The 23,362-nt window shown below is 30.9% G+C and overlaps 1 protein-coding gene across 1 annotated transcript; it reads right to left on the bottom strand.

Annotated features, from left to right (window-relative positions):
* Nucleotides 1–1,298: 1,298 nt before the first annotated feature.
* On the bottom strand, nt 1,299–3,057 carry LOC136042894 (uncharacterized; the record flags this gene model as incomplete). Its single annotated transcript, XM_065727825.1, has 1 exon — nt 1,299–3,057. A coding segment is annotated over one exon (1,759 nt), but the record flags the coding sequence as incomplete, so codon positions are not given.
* Between the last annotated feature and the right edge of the window lie 20,305 nt (nt 3,058–23,362).

Genomic DNA, 23,362 nt, shown 5'->3' with positions numbered 1-23,362 from the left:
AAACTTTTGACATAGGAAAAGAGCCTTTAATCACATTCTTTACCATTTGCAATCATAAAATAGTCTAATATCTTCATTTTTTTCAACATACGTAGCTATTACCCTCGAAAACTAAAACTTTTGACATAGGAAAAGAGCCTTTAATCACATTCTTTACCATGTGCAATCATAAAATAGTCTAATGTCTTCATTTTGTCAACATACTAGAATAGAATAGGTTTTAGAATAGAATAGAATAGGTTTTATTTGCACAATCTCTCGTAGTCATAAAACTAAATGGCGCTTGTGCTTTAAAAAAAAGGAAAAAGGATTAAGTCAAACGACAAAAAAAATCAGAAGACAAATAGTTTAAAATCAACAATTGTTATACTTTGATACAAAGAAAGGGATGAATGAGTCGGAAAAACGATTTGTGCGTGAAGGAGGCGCTGCTAATCTGTCAAATTTCTTCAACCTAGTACTTCGATGTTTCACTAAAACTGGTGGTAGTATTGATCTGTATTTATCACTTCTGAGAAGATATTGGCCAAATTCAAGGATCAAACTGAGACGAAGCTCTTGAAGAGAGAGAATTTGTAAAGTGGATAATGCTAACTTATATTTGGTAAAAGCATCGCACAATATTACTCTGACTGCTCTTTTTTGTATTGACTCAAGCTGGTCACTTAGGTAAATAGTTATATTGACTTGTGGGCCCCATACGGGACATGCATACTCTAAAATTGGTCGAATGTAAGTAAGATAGGCTATCCTTAGTTGTGTCACTGAAAAACCAAATCGACGCATTAGTATAAGTGTCCGCATCGCACTATTTGCCTTTTTGATAATTGTATCGACATGGAGGCTGAAAGAGCAGTCGATGCTAAACTTGACACCAAGCACTACTGCCGAAGATTCACTAGGACAAGGAGGAGGAGGGCACACAAAGTCTCTCTTCAGGGGATTAAAACGAAGGATTTTAGTCTTTCCTTCGTTGATTTGGAGGCTGTTTGCAGTACATTCATCTTTGAAGTTGTTAATTATTTCGTTACAGAATTGGGGGACAGCCTCAGACTTCTCAACAATGTACTTCAGTAGGACTGACAAGTCGTCTACATACTTAAATCTTTCTTCATAGCCGGAAAGGATGAAATTTATCACTGCCAAAAACAGTAGACTAGCGAGCTTAGTACCTTGTGGGGCTCCGCATGGAAGCTCGACCCATTCGGAGTCGGTATCTCCTGGGAAAAGACTGTAAACGCACTGATAGCGGGCTTGTAAAAAATTGATCACTAAAAGGAGAATATGTTTTTTCACACCCATGGTGCGTAGATTTGTGATAGCAATGGAATGGCGAATAAGATCAAAAGCCTTTCGGTAGTCTACGAGGAGAAGGTTGACTATAGCACTTCCTCGGTCGAGCCACTCGACAATGAGATGGTACATCCGTACTAAATAAACAGTTGTGCTGCTGCCTCTTAAGCATCCATACTGATACGGGTCTAGATGTGCAGAGACCTGTGACATAAGTTTGCGGTAAATAAACGTTTCTGCAACTTTAGAAAGGTTCGGAGTTATTGATATAGGCCGGAGATGATCACAAGATTTTGGACACCTTACTTTTGGAATAACGCGGACATATGCTCTTTTCCAAGCACTAGGGAATACTTGCTGAAGGAAACATTGGTTGATTATAGAAGAGAGTGGCTTAGCAAGAAAAATGGCGAATTCACGTAACGGCTTTACTGGAAGCTCACCTGGGTAGGACGCACAGTTCGCTTTCAGTCTTAGGAGTTCCTTATAAACAGTGAATTCAGAGACCTCATATACGTCCTCAATCTCTGCACCAGCAATGATAGTATCAATTTCTGATTTGGTGATTGATGGAAATGAGGTACAAATGTCAGCAAAAAAAGAATTGACTTCATTAGCTGAGGTTAAGGTACCGTCCTCTTTGAGGAGCCTTAGATCTCTGAGTGTTGTCTTACCGGTAAGTCTTTTTACTGAGGAATGCCATTTGTGGGGGTCTATTGTGAGTAAGGGAGCAGTTTTATCCCTCACATACTGCCTCTTGGCACGCTTGTTCAGTTTAACAATATGATTGCGCAACTTGGCTGAAGCTACGGTATCACCAGCGATATGAAGGCGACAACGGGTTTTTATTAAATTCTTTAGATCATTGGTTATCCACGGTTTATCAGTGTCACTCACAGTAATGACTTTTACGGGAAAACAAGTCTGAAATTGCTCCTGAAGCAGAGTATTCAGCTTATTGACTTTAATATTAATATCCTTTTCAGAGCAAATGTCCTCAAACTGATAATTACCGATCCAGCGACCAAATGTAGATATCGAGTCCTCAGTAAGTGGTCGCACCGTATATTTGACTCGTTTTGGCTTCGGAATTGCCGAACTGGCTTCCCAGAAGATGATAAAGTGATCAGAATTCAGAAGGGGTCCTAGGGATCTCGGTGCGTAATAAAAGTCTGTCAAGTTTGTAAAAATCAAGTCAAGTATGCTGCCACTTTGATGGGTAGGTATTGTAACGGCTTGTCGCAAATCTAAAATATTTGAAACCCATTGCCTATTAGTTTGATTGAAGTCTCCGGCAATAACAAAGCCAGGAGAGACATGCTTGCGGCGCATTTTGTCTACGAAAAACTGAATGTGTTCAATCAAGTCTTTCCTGTTTTTAGCACTTTCAGGATAATAGACCGAAGCAAAAATTAAACATGAAAATCTTTTTGATAAACGTGCAGGTTTGCATGCGGTCCATAATATTTCGTGGTCGGAGTCAAAAGGCTCACTTAACAGCCTTGAGGATAGGTCATTACGAACATAAAGTCCAACGCCTCCTCCTCGACGATTCAAGCCACGATCGTGACGCGTATTAAAGTAGCTTGCATAACCTTTGATGTGCGCTGATTTGTCAGAAGTGTCCCAACATTCGCTTATTATTATTATTGAGGCGTTGTTCTGCCTGGCAATAACTTCAAGTGCATCAGTTTTGTTGTTCAAAGATCTAGCGTTACACACAAGTGTACTTGGCAACTTACTTTTAGCTAAAGGACGTTCGGGCTTAAGAACGGCGGGCTATCCTGGATGGGGCACACGGGAGTTTCGTCAAATCTCTTCAGACTCGGTATTTTAGGTGCTCTGGATATCTTGATTTTCACCAGGTTTCGCTCAAACACTTGTTTTGGCGAAGAACAATAGTCACGGCTTGTCACTAGTACCGAAATAGCACACCCCGTACGCCTTCTCCTTTAATTTTTCCCTGCCCGACATCCACGTTTCTTTCTTGTCGGAGTGTTTCCATTGGTGGACGATGTGCCACCTGTGACTTCTCGCAGTAAGTGCAATGCAGTTAGCGTAGTCGAGATAGATGGCGCCAAAAAGGTAGAATGGAAACGCAACTTTATTAAGTCATTTTTTGGCAAAGCGACGGCTTCAACAGGAGTGATTCTTGTACTCAAAAATAAAGCGAAAAAAACTGCATAAGTCAATATCATTCTCACCATGAAAAACCAACTTCCGCGCACAAATAAAAAGGTAAACTATGGTGGGATGTTTTACCCTCAAAAACTAAATTTTTTGAAATAGGAAAAGAGCCTTTAATCACATTCTTTACCATTTGCAATCATAAAATAGTCTAATATCTTCATTTTTTCCACAAACAAAGCTATTACCCTCGAAAACTAAAACTTTTGAAATAGGAAAAGAGCCTTTAATCACATTCTTTACCATTTGCAATCATAAAATAGTCTAATAACTTCATTTTTTCAACATATTTAGCTATTACCCTCGAAAACTAAAACTTTTGAAATTGGAAAAGAGCCTTTAATCACATTCTTTACCATTTGCAATCATAAAATAGTCTAATATCTTCATTTTTTTAACATACGTAGCTATTACCCTCGAAAACTAAAACTTTTGAAATAGGAAAAGAGCCTTTAATCACATTCTTTACCATTTGCAATCATAAAATAGTCTAATATCTTCATTTTTTCAACATACGTAGCTATTACCCTCGAAAACTAAAACTTTTGAAATAGGAAAAGAGCCTTTAATCACATTCTTTACCATTTGCAATCATAAAATAGTCTAATATCTTCATTTTTCCACAGACAAGGCTATTACCCTCGAAAACTAAATTTTTTGAAATAGGAAAAGAGCCTTTAATCACATTCTTTGCCATGTGCAATCATAAAATAGTCTAATATCTTCATTTTTTCCACAAACCTAGCTATTACACTCGAAAACTAAAACTTTTGAAATAGGAAAAGAGCCTTTAATCACATTCTTTACCATTTGCAATCATAAAATAGTCTAATATCTTCATTTTTTCAACATACGTAGCTATTACCCTCGAAAACTAAAACTCTTGACATAGGAAAAGGGCCTTTAATCACATTCTTTACCATGTGCAATCATAAAATAGTCTAATATCTTCAGTTTTTCAACATACGTATCTATTACCCTCGAAAACTAAAACTTTTGACATAGGAAAACAGCCTTTAATCACATTCTTTACCATTTGCAATCATAAAATAGTCTAATATCTTCATTTTTCCAACATACGTAGCTATTACCCTCGAAAACAAAAACTTTTAAAATAGGAAAAGAGCCTTTAATCACATTCTTTACCATTTGCAATCATAAAATAGTCTAATATCTTCATTTTTTCAACATACGTAGCTCTAAACCCCGAAAACTAAAACTTTTCAAATAGGAAAAGAGCCTTTAATCACATTCTTTGCCATGTGCAATCATAAAATAGTCTAATATCTTCATTTTTTCCACAGACATAGCTATTACCCTCAAAAACTAAAACTTTTGAAATAGGAAAAGAGCCTTTAATCACATTCTTTACCATTTGCAATCATAAAATAGTCTAATATCTTCATTTTTTTCAACATACGTAGCTATTACCCTCGAAAACTAAAACTTTTGAAATAGGAAAAGAGCCTTTAATCACATTCTTTACCATTTGCAATCATAAAATAGTCTAATATCTTCACTATTTCAACATACGTAGCTATTACCCTCGAAAACTAAAACTTTTGAAATAGGAAAAGAGCCTTTAATCACATTCTTTACCATGTGCAATCATAAAATTGTCTAATATCTTCATTTTTTCAACATACGTAGCTATTACCCTCGAAAACTAAAACTTTTAAAATAGGAAAAGAGCCTTTAATCACATTCTTTACCATGTGCAATCATAAAATAGTCTAATATCTTCATTTTTTCCACAGACATAGCTATTACCCTCGAAAACTAAAACTTTTGAAATAGGAAAAGAGCCTTTAATCACATTCTTTAGCATGTGCAATCATAAAATAGTCTAATATCTTCATTTTTTCAACATACGTAGGTATTACCCTCGAAAACTAGAACTTTTGAAATAGGAAAAGAGCCTTTGATCACATTCTTTACCATTTGCAATCATAAAATAGTCTAATATCTTCATTTTTTCAACATACGTAGCTATTACCCTCGAAAACTAAAACTTTTGGAATAGGAAAAGAGCCTTTAATCACATTCTTTACCATTTGCAATCATAAAATAGTCTGATATCTTCATTTTTTCACAGACAAAGCTATTACCCTCGAAAACTAAAACTTTTGAAATAGGAAAAGAGCCTTTAATCACATTCTTTACCATTTGCAATCATAAAATAGTCTAATATCTTCATTTTTCCAACATACGTAGCTATTACCCTCGAAAACTAAAACTTTTGACATAGGAAAAGAGCCTTTAATCACATTCTTTACCATTTGCAATCATAAAATAGTCTAATATCTTCATTTTTTCAACATTGGTAGCTATTACCCTCGAAAACTAAAACTTTTGAAATAGGAAAAGAGCCTTTAATCACATTCTTTACCATGTGCAATCATAAAATTGTCTAATATCTTCATTATTTCAATATATTTAGCTATTACCCTCGAAAACTAAAACTTTTGAAATAGAAAAAGAGCCTTTAATCACATTCTTTACCATGTGCAATCATAAAATAGTCTAATATCTTCATTTTTTCCAAAGACCTAGCTATTACCCTCGAAAACTAAAACTTTTGAAATAGGAAAAGAGCCTTTAATCACATTCTTTACCATTTGCAATCGTAAAAAAGTCTAATATCTTCATTTTTTCAACATACGTAGCTATTACCCTCGAAAACTAAAACTTTTGAAATAGGAAAAGAGCCTCTAATCACATTCTTTACCATGTGCAATCATAAAATAGTCTAATATCTTCATTTTTTCACCAGACCTAGCTATTACCCTCGAAAACTAAAACTTTTGAAATAGGAAATGAGCCTTTAATCACATTCTTTACCATTTGCAATCATAAAATAGTCTAATATCTTCATTTTTTCAACATACGTAGCTATTACCCTCGAAAACTAAAACTTTTGACATAGGAAAAGAGCCTTTAATCACATTCTTTACCATGTGCAATCATAAAATTGTCTAATATCTTCATTTTTTCAACATACTTAGCTATTACCCTCGAAAACTAAAACTTTTGAAATAGGAAAAGAGCCTTTAATCACATTCTTTACCATGTGCAATCATAAAATTGTCTAATATCTTCATTATTTCAACATACGTAGCTATTACCCTAGAAAACTAAAACTTTTGAAATAGGAAAAGAGCCTTTAATCATATTCTTTACCATTTGCAATCATAAAATAGTCTAATATCTTCATATCTTCAATATCAATCATAAAATAGTCTAATATCTTCATTTTTTCCACAGACCTAGATATTACCCTCGAAAACTAAAACTTTTGAAATAGGAAAAGAGCCTTTAATCACATTCTTTACCATTTGCAATCATAAAATAGTCTAATATCTTCATTTTTTCACCAGACCTAGCTATTACCCTCGAAAACTAAAACTTTTAAAATAGGAAAAGAGCTTTTAATCACATTCTTTACCATTTGCAATCATAAAATAGTCTAATATCTTCATTTTTTCAACATACGTAACTATTACCCTCGAAAACTAAAACTTTTGAAATTGGAAAAGAGCCTTTAATCACATTCTTTACCATGTGCAATCATAAAATTGTCTAATATCTTCATTTTTTCAACATGCGTAGCTATTACCCTCGAAAACTAAAACTTTTGAAATAGGAAAAGAGTCTTTAATCATATTCTTTACCATTTGCAATCATAGAATAGTCTAATATCTTCATTTTTTCAACATACGTAACTATTACCCTCGAAAACTAAAACTTTTGACATAGGAAAAGAGCCTTTAATCACATTCTTTACCATGTGCAATCATAGAATTGTTTAATATCTTCTTTTTTTTAACATACGTAGCTATTACCCTCGAAAACTAAAATTTTTGAAATAGGAAAAGAGCCTTTAATCACATTCTTTACCATGTGCAATCATAAAATTGTCTAATATCTTCATTTTTTCAACATAGGTAGCTATTAAACCCGAAAACTAAAACTTTTGAAATAGGAAAAGAGCCTTTAATCACATTCTTTACCATGTGCAATCATAAAATAGTCTAATATCTTCATTTTTTCCACAGACCTAGCTATTACCCTCGAAAACTAAAACTTTTGAAATAGGAAAAGAGCCTTTAATCACAATCTTTACCATTTGTAATCATAAAATAGTCTAATATCTTCATTTTTTCAACATACGTAGCTATTAGCCTCGAAAACTAAAACTTAAGAAATAGGAAAAGAGCCTTTAATCACATTCTTTACCATTTGCAATCATAAAATAGTCTAATATCTTCATTTTTTCCACAGACAAAGCTATTACCCTCGAAAACTAAAACTTTTGAAATAGGAAAAGAGCCTTTTATCACATTCTTTAATATTTGTAATCATAAAATAGTCTAATAACTTCATTTTTTCAACATACGTAGCTATTACCCTCGAAAACTAAAACTTTTGAAATAGGAAAAGAGCCTTTAATTACATTCTTTACCATTTGCAATCATAAAACAGTCTAATATCTTCATTTTTTCCACAGACAAAGCTATTACCCTCGAAAACTAAAACTTTTGAAATAGGAAAAGAGTCTTTAATCACATTCTTTACCATTTGCAATCATAAAATAGTCTAATATCTTCATTTTTTCAACATACGTAGCTATTACCCTCGAAAACTAAAACTTTTGACATAGGAAAAGAGCCTTTAATCACATTCTTTACCATGTGCAATCATAAAATTGTCTAATATCTTCATTTTTTTAACATACGTAGCTATTACCCTCGAAAACTAAAACTTTTGAGATAGGAAAACAGCCTTTAATCACATTCTTTACCATGTGCAATCATAAAATAGTCTAATATTTTCATTTTTTTAACATAGGTAGCTATTACCCCCGAAAACTAAAACTTTTGAAATAGGAAAAGAGCCTTTAATCACATTCTTTACCATGTGCAATCAGAAAATAGTCTAATATCTTCATTTTTTCCACAGACCTAGCTATTACCCTTGAAAACATTCTTCATTTTTTTAACATACGTAGCTATTACCCTCGAAAACTAAAACTTTTGAAATAGGAAAAGAGCCTTTAATCACATTCTTTACCATGTGCAATCATAAAATTGTCTAATATCTTCATTTTTTCAACATAGGTAGCTATTACCCCCGAAAACTAAAACTTTTGAAATAGGAAAAGAGCCTTTAATCACATTCTTTACCATGTGCAATCATAAAATAGTCTAATATCTTCATTTTTTCCACAGACAAAGCTATTACCCTCGAAAACTAAAACTTTTGAAATAGGAAAAGAGCCTTTACTCACATTCTTTACCATTTGCAATCATAAAATAGTCTAATATCTTCATTTTTTCAACATACGTAGCTATTACCCTCGAAAACTAAAACTTTTGAAATAGGAAAAGAGCCTTTAATCACATTCTTTACCATTTGCAATCATAAAATAGTCTAATATCTTCATTTTTTTCAACATATGTAGCTATTACCCTCGAAAACTAAAACTTTAGACATAGGAAAAGAGCCTTTAATCACATTCTTTACCATTTGCAATCATAAAATAGTCTAATATCTTCAGTTTTTCAACATACGTAGCTATTACCCTCGAAAACTAAAACTTTTGACATAGGAAAACAGCCTTTAATCACATTCTTTACCATTTGCAATCATAAAATAGCCTAATATCTTCATTTTTTCAACATACGTAGCTATTACCCTCGAAAACTAAAACTTTTAAAATAGGAAAAGAGCCTTTAATCACATTCTTTACCATTTTCAATCATAAAATAGCCTAATATCTTCATTTTTTCAACATACGTAGCTATTACCCTCGAAAACTAAAACTTTTGAAATTGGAAAAGAGCCTTTAATCACATTCTTTACCATTTGCAATCATAAAATAGTCTAATATCTTCATTTTTCCACAGACAAAGCTATTACCCTCGAAAACTAAAACTTTTGAAATGGGAAAATAGCCTTTAATCACATTCTTTACCATTTGCAATCATAAAATAGTCTAATATTTTAATTTTTTCCACAGACCAAGCTATTACCCTCGAAAACTAAAACTTTTGAAATAGGAAAAGAGGCTTTAATCACATTCTTTACCATTTGCAATCATAAAATAATCTAATATCTTCATTTTTTCAACATGCGTAGCTATTACCCTCGAAAACTAAAACTTTTGAAATAGGAAAAGAGCCTTTAATCACATTCTTTACCATGTGCAATCATAAAATTGTCTAATATCTTCATTTTTTCAACATACGTAGCTATTACCCTCGAAAACTAAAACTTTCGAAATAGGAAAAGAGCCTTTAATCACATTCTTTACCATTTGCAATCATAAAATAGTCTAATATCTTCATTTTTTCAACATAGGTAGCTATTACCCTCGAAAACTAAAACTTTTGAAATAGGAAAAGAGCCTTTAATCACATTCTTTACCATGTGCAATCATAAAATAGTCTAATATCTTCATTTTTTCCACAGACCTAGCTATTACCCTAGAAAACTAAAACTTTTGAAATAGGAAAAGAGCCTTTAATCACATTCTTTACCCTTTGCAATCGTAAAATAGTCTAATATCTTCAATTTTTCAACATTCGTAGATATTACCCTCGAAAACTAAAACTTTTGAAATAGGAAAAGAGCCTTTAATCACATTCTTTACCATGTGCAATCATAAAATAGTCTAATATCTTCATTTTTTCACCAGACCTAGCTATTACCCTCGAAAACTAAAACTCTTGAAATAGGAAAAGAGCTTTTAATCACATTCTTTACCATTTGCAATCATAAAATAGTCTAATATCTTCATTTTTTCAACATACGTAACTATTACCGTCGAAAACTAAAACTTTTGAAATTGGAAAAGAGCCTTTAATCCCATTCTTTACCATGTGCAATCATAAAATTGTCTTATATCTTCATTTTTTCAACATGCGTAGCTATTACCCTCGAAAACTAAAACTTTTGAAATAGGAAAAGAGTCTTTAATCACATTCTTTACCATTTGCAATCATAAAATAGTCTAATATCTTCATTTTTTCAACATACGTAGCTATTACCCTCAAAAACTAAAACTTTTGACATAGGAAAAGAGCCTTTAATCACATTCTTTACCATGTGCAATCATAAAATTGTCTAATATCTTCATTTTTTTAACATACGTAGCGATTACCCTCGAAAACTAACTTTTGAAATAGGAAAGCCGCCTTTAATCACATTCTTTACCATGTGCAATCATAAAATTGTCTAATATCTTCATTTTTTCAACATACGTAGCTATTACCCTCGAAAACTAAAACTTTTGACCTAGGAAAAGAGCCTTTAATCACATTCTTTACCATGTGCAATCATAAAATTGTCTAATATCTTCATTTTTTTAACATACGTAGCGATTACCCTCGAAAACTAACTTTTGAAATAGGAAAAGAGCCTTTAATCACATTCTTTACCATGTGCAATCATAAAATAGTCTAATATCTTCATTTTTTCAACATACGTAGCTATTACCCTCGAAAACTAAAACTTTTGAAATAGGAAAAGAGCCTTTAATCACATTTTTTACCATATGCAATCATAAAATAGTCTAATATCTTCATTTTTTCAACATACGTAGCTATTACCCTCGAAAACTAAAACTTTTGACATAGGAAAAGAGCCTTTAATCACATTCTTTACCATGTGCAATCATAAAATTGTCTAATATCCTTATTTTTTCCACAGACAAAGCTCTTACCCCCGAAAACTAAAACTTTTGACATAGGAAAAGAGCCTTTAATCACATTCTTTACCACGTGCAATCATAAAATTGTCTAATATCTTCATTATTTCAACAGAGGTAGCTATTACACTCGAAAACTAAAACTTTTGAAATAGGAAAAGAGCCTTTAATCACATTCTTTACCATTTGCAATCGTAAAATAGTCTAATATCTTCATTTTTTCAACATACGTAGCTATTACCCTCGAAAACTAAAACTTTTGAAATAGGAAAAGAGCCTTTAATCACATTCTTTACCATGTGCAATCATAAAATAGTCTAATATTTTCATTTTTTCACCAGACCTAGCTTTTACCCTCGAAAACTAAAACTTTTGAAATAGGAAATGAGCCTTTAATCACATTCTTTACCATTTGCAATCATAAAATAGTCTAATATCTTCATTTTTTCAACATACGTAGCTATTACCCTCGAAAACTAAAACTTTTGAAATAGAAAAAGAGTCTTTAATCATATTCTTTACCATTTGCAATCATAAAATAGTCTAATATCTTCATTTTTTCAACATACGTAGCTATTACCCTCGAAAACTAAAACTTTTGACATAGGAAAAGAGCCTTTAATCACATTCTTTACCATGTGCAATCATAAAATTGTCTAATATCTTCATTTTTTCAACATACGTAGCTATTACCCTCGAAAACTAAAACTTTTGAAATAGGAAAAGAGCCTTTCAATCAATCAATCAATCAATTTATTGATACTAAAAGAAAAAACTATTACAAAAGTAAAGTGGTTACTAGGCCCAAGAAGCTTTGCTTGTAATGGACCACAGAGAACAAGAATAAAACACTATTATAAAATACATACAAAAAAAAAAAAAAAAAAAAAAAAAAAAAAAAAAAAAAAAAAAAAAAAAAAAAAAACACTGGAACAAGACAAGGACATTGAATAGATAGGATATTTAACAGATAGAAGATTTAGAAGGAGATTTAACAAATAGCTGAAAATGATTTTAAAAGAAGAGAAGAGACATACAAATTAGGAAAGGATTAATAAAGAGAGAAAAATTATTGAATTGGAAATACCCGACGAAATAATGCCTTTGCAGAAAGAAAAAGAGGGACATCCGAAGGGATGGAGTTCCATAATAGAATTGATTGATATACTGGAGACCTCTGGCCTGCTGTAGAAGATCGTTTTGGTAAAATAAATCGTCGAGGAGAATTACGTAAAGAAGAAAAGTACCTACCTGAGCCTGTCCGTGAGAAAAACTGCTGTAGGGGCGGTGGGAGAGTACCTAGAAAAGCAGAATGCGCAAAATAAAGAGTACTTTTACCTATAATATGATCCAGCGGAACTATTCCAGTATCATTATAAAGATCAGAGGAAGGGTAAAGCCGAGGGAGAAGAAAAGTAGCCTTCACTGCCCTTCACATTCTTTACTATTTGCAATCATAAAATAGTCTAATATCTTCATTTTTTCCACAGACAAAGCTATTACCCTTGAAAACTAAAACTTTTGAAATAGGAAAAGAGCCTTTAATCACATTCTTTACCATTTGCAATCATAAAATAGTCTAATATCTTCATTTTTTCAACATACGTAGCTATTACCCTTGAAAACTAAAACTTTTGAAATAGGAAAAGAGCCTTTAATCACATTCTTTACCATTTGCAATCATAAAATAGTCTAATATCTTCATTTTTTCAACATGCGTAGCTATTACCCTCGAAAACTAAAACTTTTGAAATAGGAAAAGAGCCTTTAATCACATTCTTTACCATGTGCAATCATAAAATTGTCTAATATCTTCATTTTTTCAACATACATAGCTATTACCCTCGAAAACTAAAACTTTTGAAATAGGAAAAGAGCCTTTAATCACATTCTTTACCATTTGCAATCATAAAATAGTCTAATATCTTCATTTTTTCAACATAGGTAGCTATTACCGTCGAAAACTAAAACTTTTGAAATAGGAAAAGAGCCTTTAATCACATTCTTTACCATGTGCAATCATAAAATAGTCTAATATCTTCATTTTTTCCACAGACCTAGCTATTACCCTCGAAAACTAAAACTTTTGAAATAGGAAAAGAGCCTTTAATCACATTCTTTACCATTTGCAATCATAAAATAGTCTAATATCTTCATTTTTTCAACATACGTAGATATTACCCTCGAAAACTAAAACTTTTGAAATAGGAAAAGAGCCTTTAATCACATTCATTACCATGTGCAATCATAAAATAGTCTAATATCTTCATTTTTTCACCAGACCTAGCTATTACCCTCGAAAACTAAAACTTTTAAAATAGGAAAAGACCTTTTAATCACATTCTTTACCATTTGCAATCATGAAATAGTCTAATATCTTCATTTTTTCAACATACGTAACTATTACCCTCGAAAACTAAAACTTTTGAAATTGGAAAAGAGACTTTAATCACATTCTTTACCATGTGCAATCATAAAATTGTCTAATATCTTCATTTTTTCAACATGCGTAGCTATTACCCTCGAAAACTAAAACTTTTGAAATAGGAAAAGAGTCTTTAATCATATTCTTTACCATTTGCAATCATAAAATAGTCTAATATCTTCATTTTTTCAACATACGTAACTATTACCCTCGAAAACTAAAACTTTTGACATAGGAAAAGAGCCTTTAATCACATTCTTTACCATATGCAATCATAAAATTGTCTAATATCTTCTTTTTTTTAACATACGTAGCTATTACCCTCGAAAACTAAAACTTTTGAAATAGGAAAAGAGCCTTTAATCACATTCTTTACCATGTGCAATCATAAAATTGTCTAATATCTTCATTTTTTCAACATAGGTAGCTATTAACCCCGAAAACTAAAATTTTTGAAATAAGAAAAGAGCCTTTAATCACATTCTTTACCATGTGCAATCAGAAAATAGTCTAATATCTTCATTTTTTCCACAGACCTAGCTATTACCCTCGAAAACTAAAACTTTTGAAATAGGAAAAGAGCCTTTAATCACAATCTTTACCATTTGCAATCATAAAATAGTCTAATATCTTCATTTTTTCAACATACGTAGCTATTAGCCTCGAAAACTAAAACTTAAGAAATAAGAAAAGAGCCTTTAATCACATTCTTTACCATTTGCAATCATAAAATAGTCTAATATCTTCATTTTTTCCACAGACAAAGCTATTACCCTTGAAAACTAAAACTTTTGAAATAGGAAAAGAGCCTTTTATCACATTCTTTAATATTTGCAATCATAAAATAGTCTAATAACTTCATTTTTTCAACATACGTAGCTATTACCCTCGAAAACTAAAACTTTTGAAATAGGAAAAGAGCCTTTAATTACATTCTTTACCATTTGCAATCATAAAACAGTCTAATATCTTCATTTTTTCCACAGACAAAGCTATTACCCTCGAAAACTAAAACTTTTGAATTAGGAAAAGAGTCTTTAATCACATTCTTTACCATTTGCAATCATAAAATAGTCTAATATCTTCATTTTTTCAACATACGTAGCTATTACCCTCGAAAACTAAAACTTTTGACATAGGAAAAGAGCCTTTAATCACATTCTTTACCATGTGCAATCATAAAATTGTCTAATATCTTCATTTTTTTAACATACGTAGCTATTACCCTCGAAAACTAAAACTTTTGAGATAGGAAAAGAGCCTTTAATCACATTCTTTACCATGTGCAATCATAAAATAGTCTAATATTTTCATTTTTTTAACATAGGTAGCTATTACCCCCCGAAAACTAAAACTTTTGAAATAGGAAAAGAGCCTTTAATCACATTCTTTACCATGTGCAATCAGAAAATAGTCTAATATCTTCATTTTTTCCACAGACCTAGCTATTACCCTCGAAAACATTCTTCATTTTTTTAACATATGTAGCTATTACCCTCGAAAACTAAAACTTTTGAAATAGGAAAAGAGCCTTTAATCACATTCTTTACCATGTGCAATCATAAAATAGTCTAATATCTTCATTTGTTCAACCTACGTAGCTATTACCCTTGGAAACTAAAACTTTTGAAATAGGAAAAGAGCCTTTAATCACATCCTTTAATATTTGCAATCATAAAATAGTCTAATAACTTCATTTTTTCAACATACGTAGCTATTACCCTCGAAAACTAAAACTTTTGAAATAGGAAAAGAGCCTTTAATTACATTCTTTACCATTTGCAATCATAAAACAGTCTAATATCTTCATTTTTTCCACAGACAAAGCTATTACCCTCGAAAACTAAAACTTTTGAAATAGGAAAAGAGTCTTTAATCACATTCTTTACCATTTGCAATCATAAAATAGTCTAATATCTTCATTTTTTCAACATACGTAGCTATTACCCTCGAAAACTAAAACTTTTGAGATAGGAAAAGAGCCTTTAATCACATTCTTTACCATGTGCAATCATAAAATAGTCTAATATTTTCATTTTTTTAACATAGGTAGCTATTACCCCCGAAAACTAAAACTTTTGTAATAGGAAAAGAGCCTTTAAGCACATTCTTTACCATGTGCAATCAGAAAATAGTCTAATATCTTCATTTTTTCCACAGACCTAGCTATTACCCTCGAAAACATTCTTCATTTTTTTAACATATGTAGCTATTACCCTCGAAAACTAAAACTTTTGAAATAGGAAAAGAGCCTTTAATCACATTCTTTACCATGTGCAATCATAAAATTGTCTAATATCTTCATTTTTTCAACATACGTAGCTATTACCCTTGGAAACTAAAACTTTTGAAATAGGAAAAGAGCCTTTAATCACATTCTTTACCATTTGCAATCATAAAATAGTCTAATATCTTCATTTTTTCAACATACGTAGCTATTACCCTCGAAAACTAAAACTTTTGACATAGGAAAAGAGCCTTTAATCACATTCTTTACCATGTGCAATCATAAAATTGTCTAATATCTTCATTTTTTTAACATACGTAGCTATTACCCTCGAAAACTAAAACTTTTGAGATAGGAAAAGAGCCCTTTAATCACATTCTTTACCATGTGCAATCATAAAATAGTCTAATATTTTCATTTTTTTAACATAGGTAGCTATTACCCCCGAAAACTGAAACTTTTGAAATAGGAAAAGAGCCTTTAATCACATTCTTTACCATTTGCAATCAGAAAATAGTCTAATATCTTCATTTTTTCCACAGACCTAGCTATTACCCTCGAAAACATTCTTCATTTTTTTAACATATGTAGCTATTACCCTCGAAAACTAAAACGTTTGAAATAGGAAAAGAGCCTTTAATCACATTCTTTACCATGTGCAATCATAAAATTGTCTAATATCTTCATTTTTTCAACATACGTAGCTATTACCCTTGGAAACTAAAAACTTTTGAAATAGGAAAAGAGCCTTTAATCACATTCTTTAATATTTGCAATCATAAAATAGTCTAATAACTTCATTTTTTCAACATACGTAGCTATTACCCTCGAAAACTAAAACTTTTGAAATAGGAAAAGAGCCTTTAATTACATTCTTTACCATTTGCAATCATAAAACAGTCTAATATCTTCATTTTTTCCACAGACAAAGCTATTACCCTCGAAAACTAAAACTTTTGAAATAGGAAAAGAGTCTTTAATCACATTCTTTACCATTTGCAATCATAAAATAGTCTAATATCTTCATTTTTTCAACATACGTAGCTATTACCCCTCGAAAACTAAAACTTTTGACATAGGAAAAGAGCCTTTAATCACATTCTTTACCATGTGCAATCATAAAATTGTCTAATATCTTCATTTTTTTAACATACGTAGCTATTACCCTCGAAAACTAAAACTTTTGACATAGGAAAAGAGCCTTTAATCACATTCTTTACCATGTGCAATCATAAAATCGTCTAATATTTTCATTTTTTTAACATAGGTAGCTATTACCCCCCGAAAACTAAAACTTTTGAAATAGGAAAAAGAGCCTTTAATCACATTCTTTACCATGTGCAATCAGAAAATAGTCTAATATCTTCATTTTTTCCACAGACCTAGCTATTACCCTCGAAAACATTCTTCATTTTTTTAACATATGTAGCTATTACCCTCGAAAACTAAAACTTTTGACATAGGAAAAGAGCCTTTAATCACATTCTTTACCATGTGCAATCATAAAATTGTCTAATATCTTCATTTTTTAAACATACGTAGCTATTACCCTTGGAAACTAAAACTTTTGAAATAGGAAAGAGCCTTTAATCACATCTTTACCATTTGCAATCATAAAATAGTCTAATATCTTCATTTTTTCAACATAGGTAGCTATTACCCCCCCGAAAACTAAAACTTTTGAAATAGGAAAAGAGCCTTTAATCACATTCTTTACCATGTGCAATCATAAAATAGTCTAATATCTTCATTTTTTCACAGACAAAGCTATTACCCTCGAAAACTAAAACTTTTGAATAGGAAAAGAGCCTTTACTCACATTCTTTACCATTTGCAATCATAAAATAGTCCAATATCTTCATTTTTTCAACATACGTAGCTATTACCCTCGAAAACTAAAACTTTTGAAATAGGAAAAGAGCCTTTAATCACATTCTTTACCATTTGCAATCATAAAATAGTCTAATATCTTCATTTTTTCAACATACGTAGCTATTACCCTCGAAAACTAAAACTTTAGACATAGGAAAAGAGCCTTTAATCACATTCTTTACCATTTGCAATCATAAAATAGTCTAATATCTTCAGTTTTTCAACATACGTAGCTATTACCCTCGAAAACTAAAACTTTTGACATAGGAAACAGCCTTTAATCACATTGTTTACCATTTGCAATCATAAAATAGCCTAATATCTTCATTTTTTTCAACATACGTAGCTATTAACCCTCGAAAACTAAAACTATTAAAATAGGAAAAGAGCCTTTAATCACATTCTTTACCATTTTCAATCATAAAATAGCCTAATATCTTCATTTTTTCAACATACGTAGCTATTACCCTCAAAAACTAAAACTTTTGAAATAGGAAAAGAGCCTTTAATCACATTCTTTACCATTTGCAATCATAAAATAGTCTATATCTTCATTTTTCCACAGACAAAGCTATTACCCTCGAAAACTAAAACTTTTGAAATGGGAAAATAGCCTTTAATCACATTCTTTACCATTTGCAATCATAAAATAGTCTAATATCTTCATTTTTTCAACATACGTAGCTATTACCCTCGAAAACTAAAACTTTTGAAATAGGAAAAGAGCCTTTAATCACATTCTTTACCATTTGCAATCATAAAATAGTCTAATATTTTAATTTTTTCCACAGACAAAGCTCTTACCCTCGAAAACTAAAACTTTTGAAATAGGAAAAGAGGCTTTAATCACATTCTTTACCATTTGCAATCATAAAATAATCTAATATCTTCATTTTTTTCAACATGCGTAGCTATTACCCTCGAAAACTAAAACTTTTGAAATAGGAAAAGAGCCTTTAATCACATTCTTTACCATGTGCAATCATAAAATTGTCTAATATCTTCATTTTTTCAACATACGTAGCTATTACCCTCGAAAACTAAAACTTTTGAAATAGGAAAAGAGCTTTAATCACATTCTTTACCATTTGCAATCATAAAATAGTCTAATATCTTCATTTTTTCAACATAGGTAGCTATTACCCTCGAAAACTAAAACTTTTGAAATAGGAAAAGAGCCTTTAATCACATTCTTTACCATTTGCAATCATAAAATAGTCTAATATTTTCATTTTTTCCACAGACCTAGCTATTACCCTAGAAAACTAAAACTTTTGAAATAGGAAAAGAGCCTTTAATCACATTCTTTACCCTTTGCAATCGTAAAATAGTCTAATAACTTCCATTTTTTCACCAGACCTAGCTATTACCCTCGAAAACTAAAACTCTTGAAATAGGAAAAGAGCTTTTAATCACATTCTTTACCATTTGCAATCATAAAATAGTCTAATATCTTCATTTTTTCAACATACGTAACTATTACCGTCGAAAACTAAAACTTTTGAAATTGGAAAAGAGCCTTTAATCCCATTCTTTACCATGTGCAATCATATAATTGTCTTATATCTTCATTTTTTCAACATGCGTAGCTATTACCCTCGAAAACTAAAACTTTTGAAATAGGAAAAGAGTCTTTAATCACATTCTTTACCATTTGCAATCATAAAATAGTCTAATATCTTCATTTTTTCAACATACGTAGCTATTACCCTCAAAAACTAAAACTTTTGACATAGGAAAAGAGCCTTTAATCACATTCTTTACCATGTGCAATCATAAAATTGTCTAATATCTTCATTTTTTTAACATACGTAGCGATTACCCTCGAAAACTAACTTTTGAAATAGGAAAGGAGCCTTTAATCACATTCTTTACCATGTGCAATCATAAAATTGTCTAATATCTTCATTTTTTCAACATACGTAGCTATTACCCTCGAAAACTAAAAGTTTTGACATAGGAAAAGAGCCTTTAATCACATTCTTTACCATGTGCAATCATAAAATAGTCTAATATCTTCATTTTTTCAACATACGTAGCTATTACCCTCGAAAACTAAAACTTTTGAAATAGGGAAAAGAGCCTTTAATCACAATTTTTACCATATGCAATCATAAAATAGTCTAATATCTTCATTTTTTCAACATACGTAGCTATTACCCTCGAAAACTAAAACTTTTGACATAGGAAAAGAGCCTTATAATCACATTCTTTACCATTTGCAATCATAAAATAGTCTAATATCTTCATTTTTTCAACATACGTAGCTATTACCCTCGAAAACTAAAACTTTCGACATAGGAAAAGAGCTTTAATCACATTCTTTACCATTTGCAATCATAAAATAGTCTAATATCTTCATTTTTTCAACATACGTAGCTATTACCCTCGAAAACTAAAACTTTCGACATAGGAAAAGAGCCTTTAATCACATTCTTTACCATGTGCAATCATAAAATTGTCTAATATCCTTATTTTTTTCCACAGACAAAGCTCTTACCCCCCGAAAACTAAAACTTTTGACATAGGAAAAGAGCCTTTAATCACATTCTTACCACGTGCAATCATAAAATTGTCTAATATCTTCATTATTTCAACATAGGTAGCTATTACACTCGAAAACTAAAACTTTTGTTATAGGAAAAGAGCCTTTAATCACATTCTTTACCATTTGCAATCATAAAATAGTCTAATATCTCATTTTTTCAACATTTGTAGCTATTACCCTCGAAAACTAAAACTTTTGAAATAGGAAAAGACCCTTTAATCACATTCTTTACCATGTGCAATCATAAAATTGTCTAATATCTTCATTTTTCAACATACGTAGCTATTATCCTCAAAAACTAAAACTTTTGAAATAGGAAAAGAGCCTTTAATCACATTCTTTACCATGTGCAATCATAAAATAGTCTAATATCTTCATTTTTTTCCATAGACATAGCTATTACCCTTGAAAACTAAAACTTTTGAAATAGGAAATGAGCCTTTAATCACATTCTTTACCATGTGCAATCATAAAATAGTCTAATATCTTCATTTTTTCAACATACGTAGCTATTACCCTCGAAAACTAAAACTTTTGAAATAGGAAAAGAGCCTTTAATCACATTCTTGACCATATGCAATCATAAAATAGTCTAATATCTTCATTTTTTCAACATACTTAGCTATTACCCTCGAAAACTTAAACTTTTGACATAGGAAAAGAGCCTTTAATCACATTCTTTACCCTTTGCAATCATAAAATAGTCTAATATCTTCATTTTTTCAACATACGTAGCTATTACCCTCGAAAAATAAACTTTTGACACAAGAAAAGAGCCTTTAATCACATTCTTTACCATGTGCAATCATAAAATTGTCTAATATCCTCATTTTTTCCACAGACAAAGCTCTTACCCCCGAAAACTAAAACTTTTGACATAGGAAAAGAGCCTTTAATCACATTCTTTACCACGTGCAATCATAAAATTGTCTAATATCTTCATTTTTTCAACATAAGTAGCTATTACCCTCGAAAACTAAAACTTTTGACATAGTAAAAGAGCCTTTAATCACATTCTTTACCATTTGCAATCATATATAGTCTAATGTCTTCATTTTTTCAACATACGTAGCTATTACCCTCGAAAACTAAAACTTTTGAAATAGGAAAAGAGCCTTTAATCACATTGTTTACCATGTGCAATCATAAAATAGTCTAATATCTTCATTTTTTCAACATACATAGCTATTACCCTCGAAAACTAAAACTTTTGAAATAGGAAAAGAGCCTTTAATCACATTCTTTACCATTTGCAATCATAAAATAGTCTAATATCTTCATTTTTTCAACATACGTAGCTATTACCCTCAAAAGCTAAAACTTTTGAAATAGGAAAAGAGCCTTTAATCACATTCTTTACCATTTGCAATCATAATATAGTCTAATATCTTCATTTTTTTCAACATACGTAGCTATTATCCTCGAGAACTAAAACTATGTCTAAAACTTGTCTAATATCTTCATTTTTTCAACATAAGTAGCTATTACCCTCGAAAACTAAAACTTTTGACATAGTAAAAGAGCCTTTAATCACATTCTTTACCATTTGCAATCATATAATAGTCTAATATCTTCATTTTTTCAACATACGTAGCTATTACCCTCGAAAACTAAAACTTTTGACATAGGAAAAGAGCCTTTAATCACATTCTTTACCACGTGCAATCATAAAATTGTCTAATATCCTTATTTTTTCCACAGACAAAGCTCTTACCCCCGAAAACTAAAACTTTTGACATAGGAAAAGAGCCTTTAATCACATTCTTTACCACGTGCAATCATAAAATTGTCTAATATCTTCATTATTTCAACATAGGTAGCTATTACACTCGAAAACTAAAACTTTTGTTATAGGAAAAGAGCCTTTATTCACATTCTTTACCATTTGCAATCATAAAATAGTCTAATATCTTCATTTTTTCAACATTTGTAGCTATTACCCTCGAAAACTAAAACTTTTGAAATAGGAAAAGACCCTTTAATCATATTCTTTACCATGTGCAATCATAAAATTGTCTAATATCTTCATTTTTCAACATACGTAGCTATTACCCTCAAAAACTAAAACTTTTGAAATAGGAAAAGAGCCTTTAATCACATTCTTTACCATGTGCAATCATAAAATAGTCTAATATCTTCATTTTTTCCATAGACATAGCTATTACCCTCGAAAACTAAAACTTTTGAAATAGGAAATGAGCCTTTAATCACATTCTTTACCATGTGCAATCATAAAATAGTCTAATATCTTCATTTTTTCAACATACGTAGCTATTACCCTCGAAAACTAAAACTTTTGAAATAGGAAAAGAGCCTTTAATCACATTCTTTACCATATGCAATCATAAAATAGTCTAATATCTTCATTTTTTCAACATACTTAGCTATTACCCTCGAAAACTTAAACTTTTGACATAGGAAAAGAGCCTTTAATCACATTCTTTACCCTTTGCAATCATAAAATAGTCTAATATCTTCATTTTTTCAACATACGTAGCTATTACCCTCGAATAATAAACTTTTGACACAAGAAAAGAGCCTTTAATCACATTCTTTACCATGTGCAATCATAAAATTGTCTAATATCCTCATTTTTTTCCACAGACAAAGCTCTTACCCCCCGAAAACTAAAACTTTTGACATAGGAAAAGAGCCTTTAATCACATTCTTTACCACGTGCAATCATAAAATTGTCTAATATCTTCATTTTTTCAACATAAGTAGCTATTACCCTCGAAAACTAAAACTTTTGACATAGTAAAAGAGCCTTTAATCACATTCTTTACCATTTGCAATCATATAATAGTCTAATGTCTTCATTTTTTCACATACGTAGCTATTACCCTCGAATACTAAAACTTTTGAAATAGGAAAAGAGCCTTTAATCACATTCTTTACCATGTGCAATCATAAAATAGTCTAATATCTTCATTTTTTCAACATACATAGCTATTACCCTCGAAAACTAAAACTTTTGAAATAGGAAAAGAGCCTTTAATCACATTCTTTACCATTTGCAATCATAAAATAGTCTAATATCTTCATTTTTTCAACATACGTAGCTATTACCCTCAAACGCTAAAACTTTTGAAATAGGAAAAG

Source organism: Artemia franciscana, unplaced genomic scaffold (genome assembly GCF_032884065.1).
Source record: "Artemia franciscana unplaced genomic scaffold, ASM3288406v1 Scaffold_2384, whole genome shotgun sequence".
In the NCBI taxonomy this organism is placed as follows: domain Eukaryota; kingdom Metazoa; phylum Arthropoda; class Branchiopoda; order Anostraca; family Artemiidae; genus Artemia; species Artemia franciscana.
The sequence above is the reverse complement of the archived record's forward strand: the minus strand, read 5'-3'. Positions and strand labels throughout refer to the sequence as shown.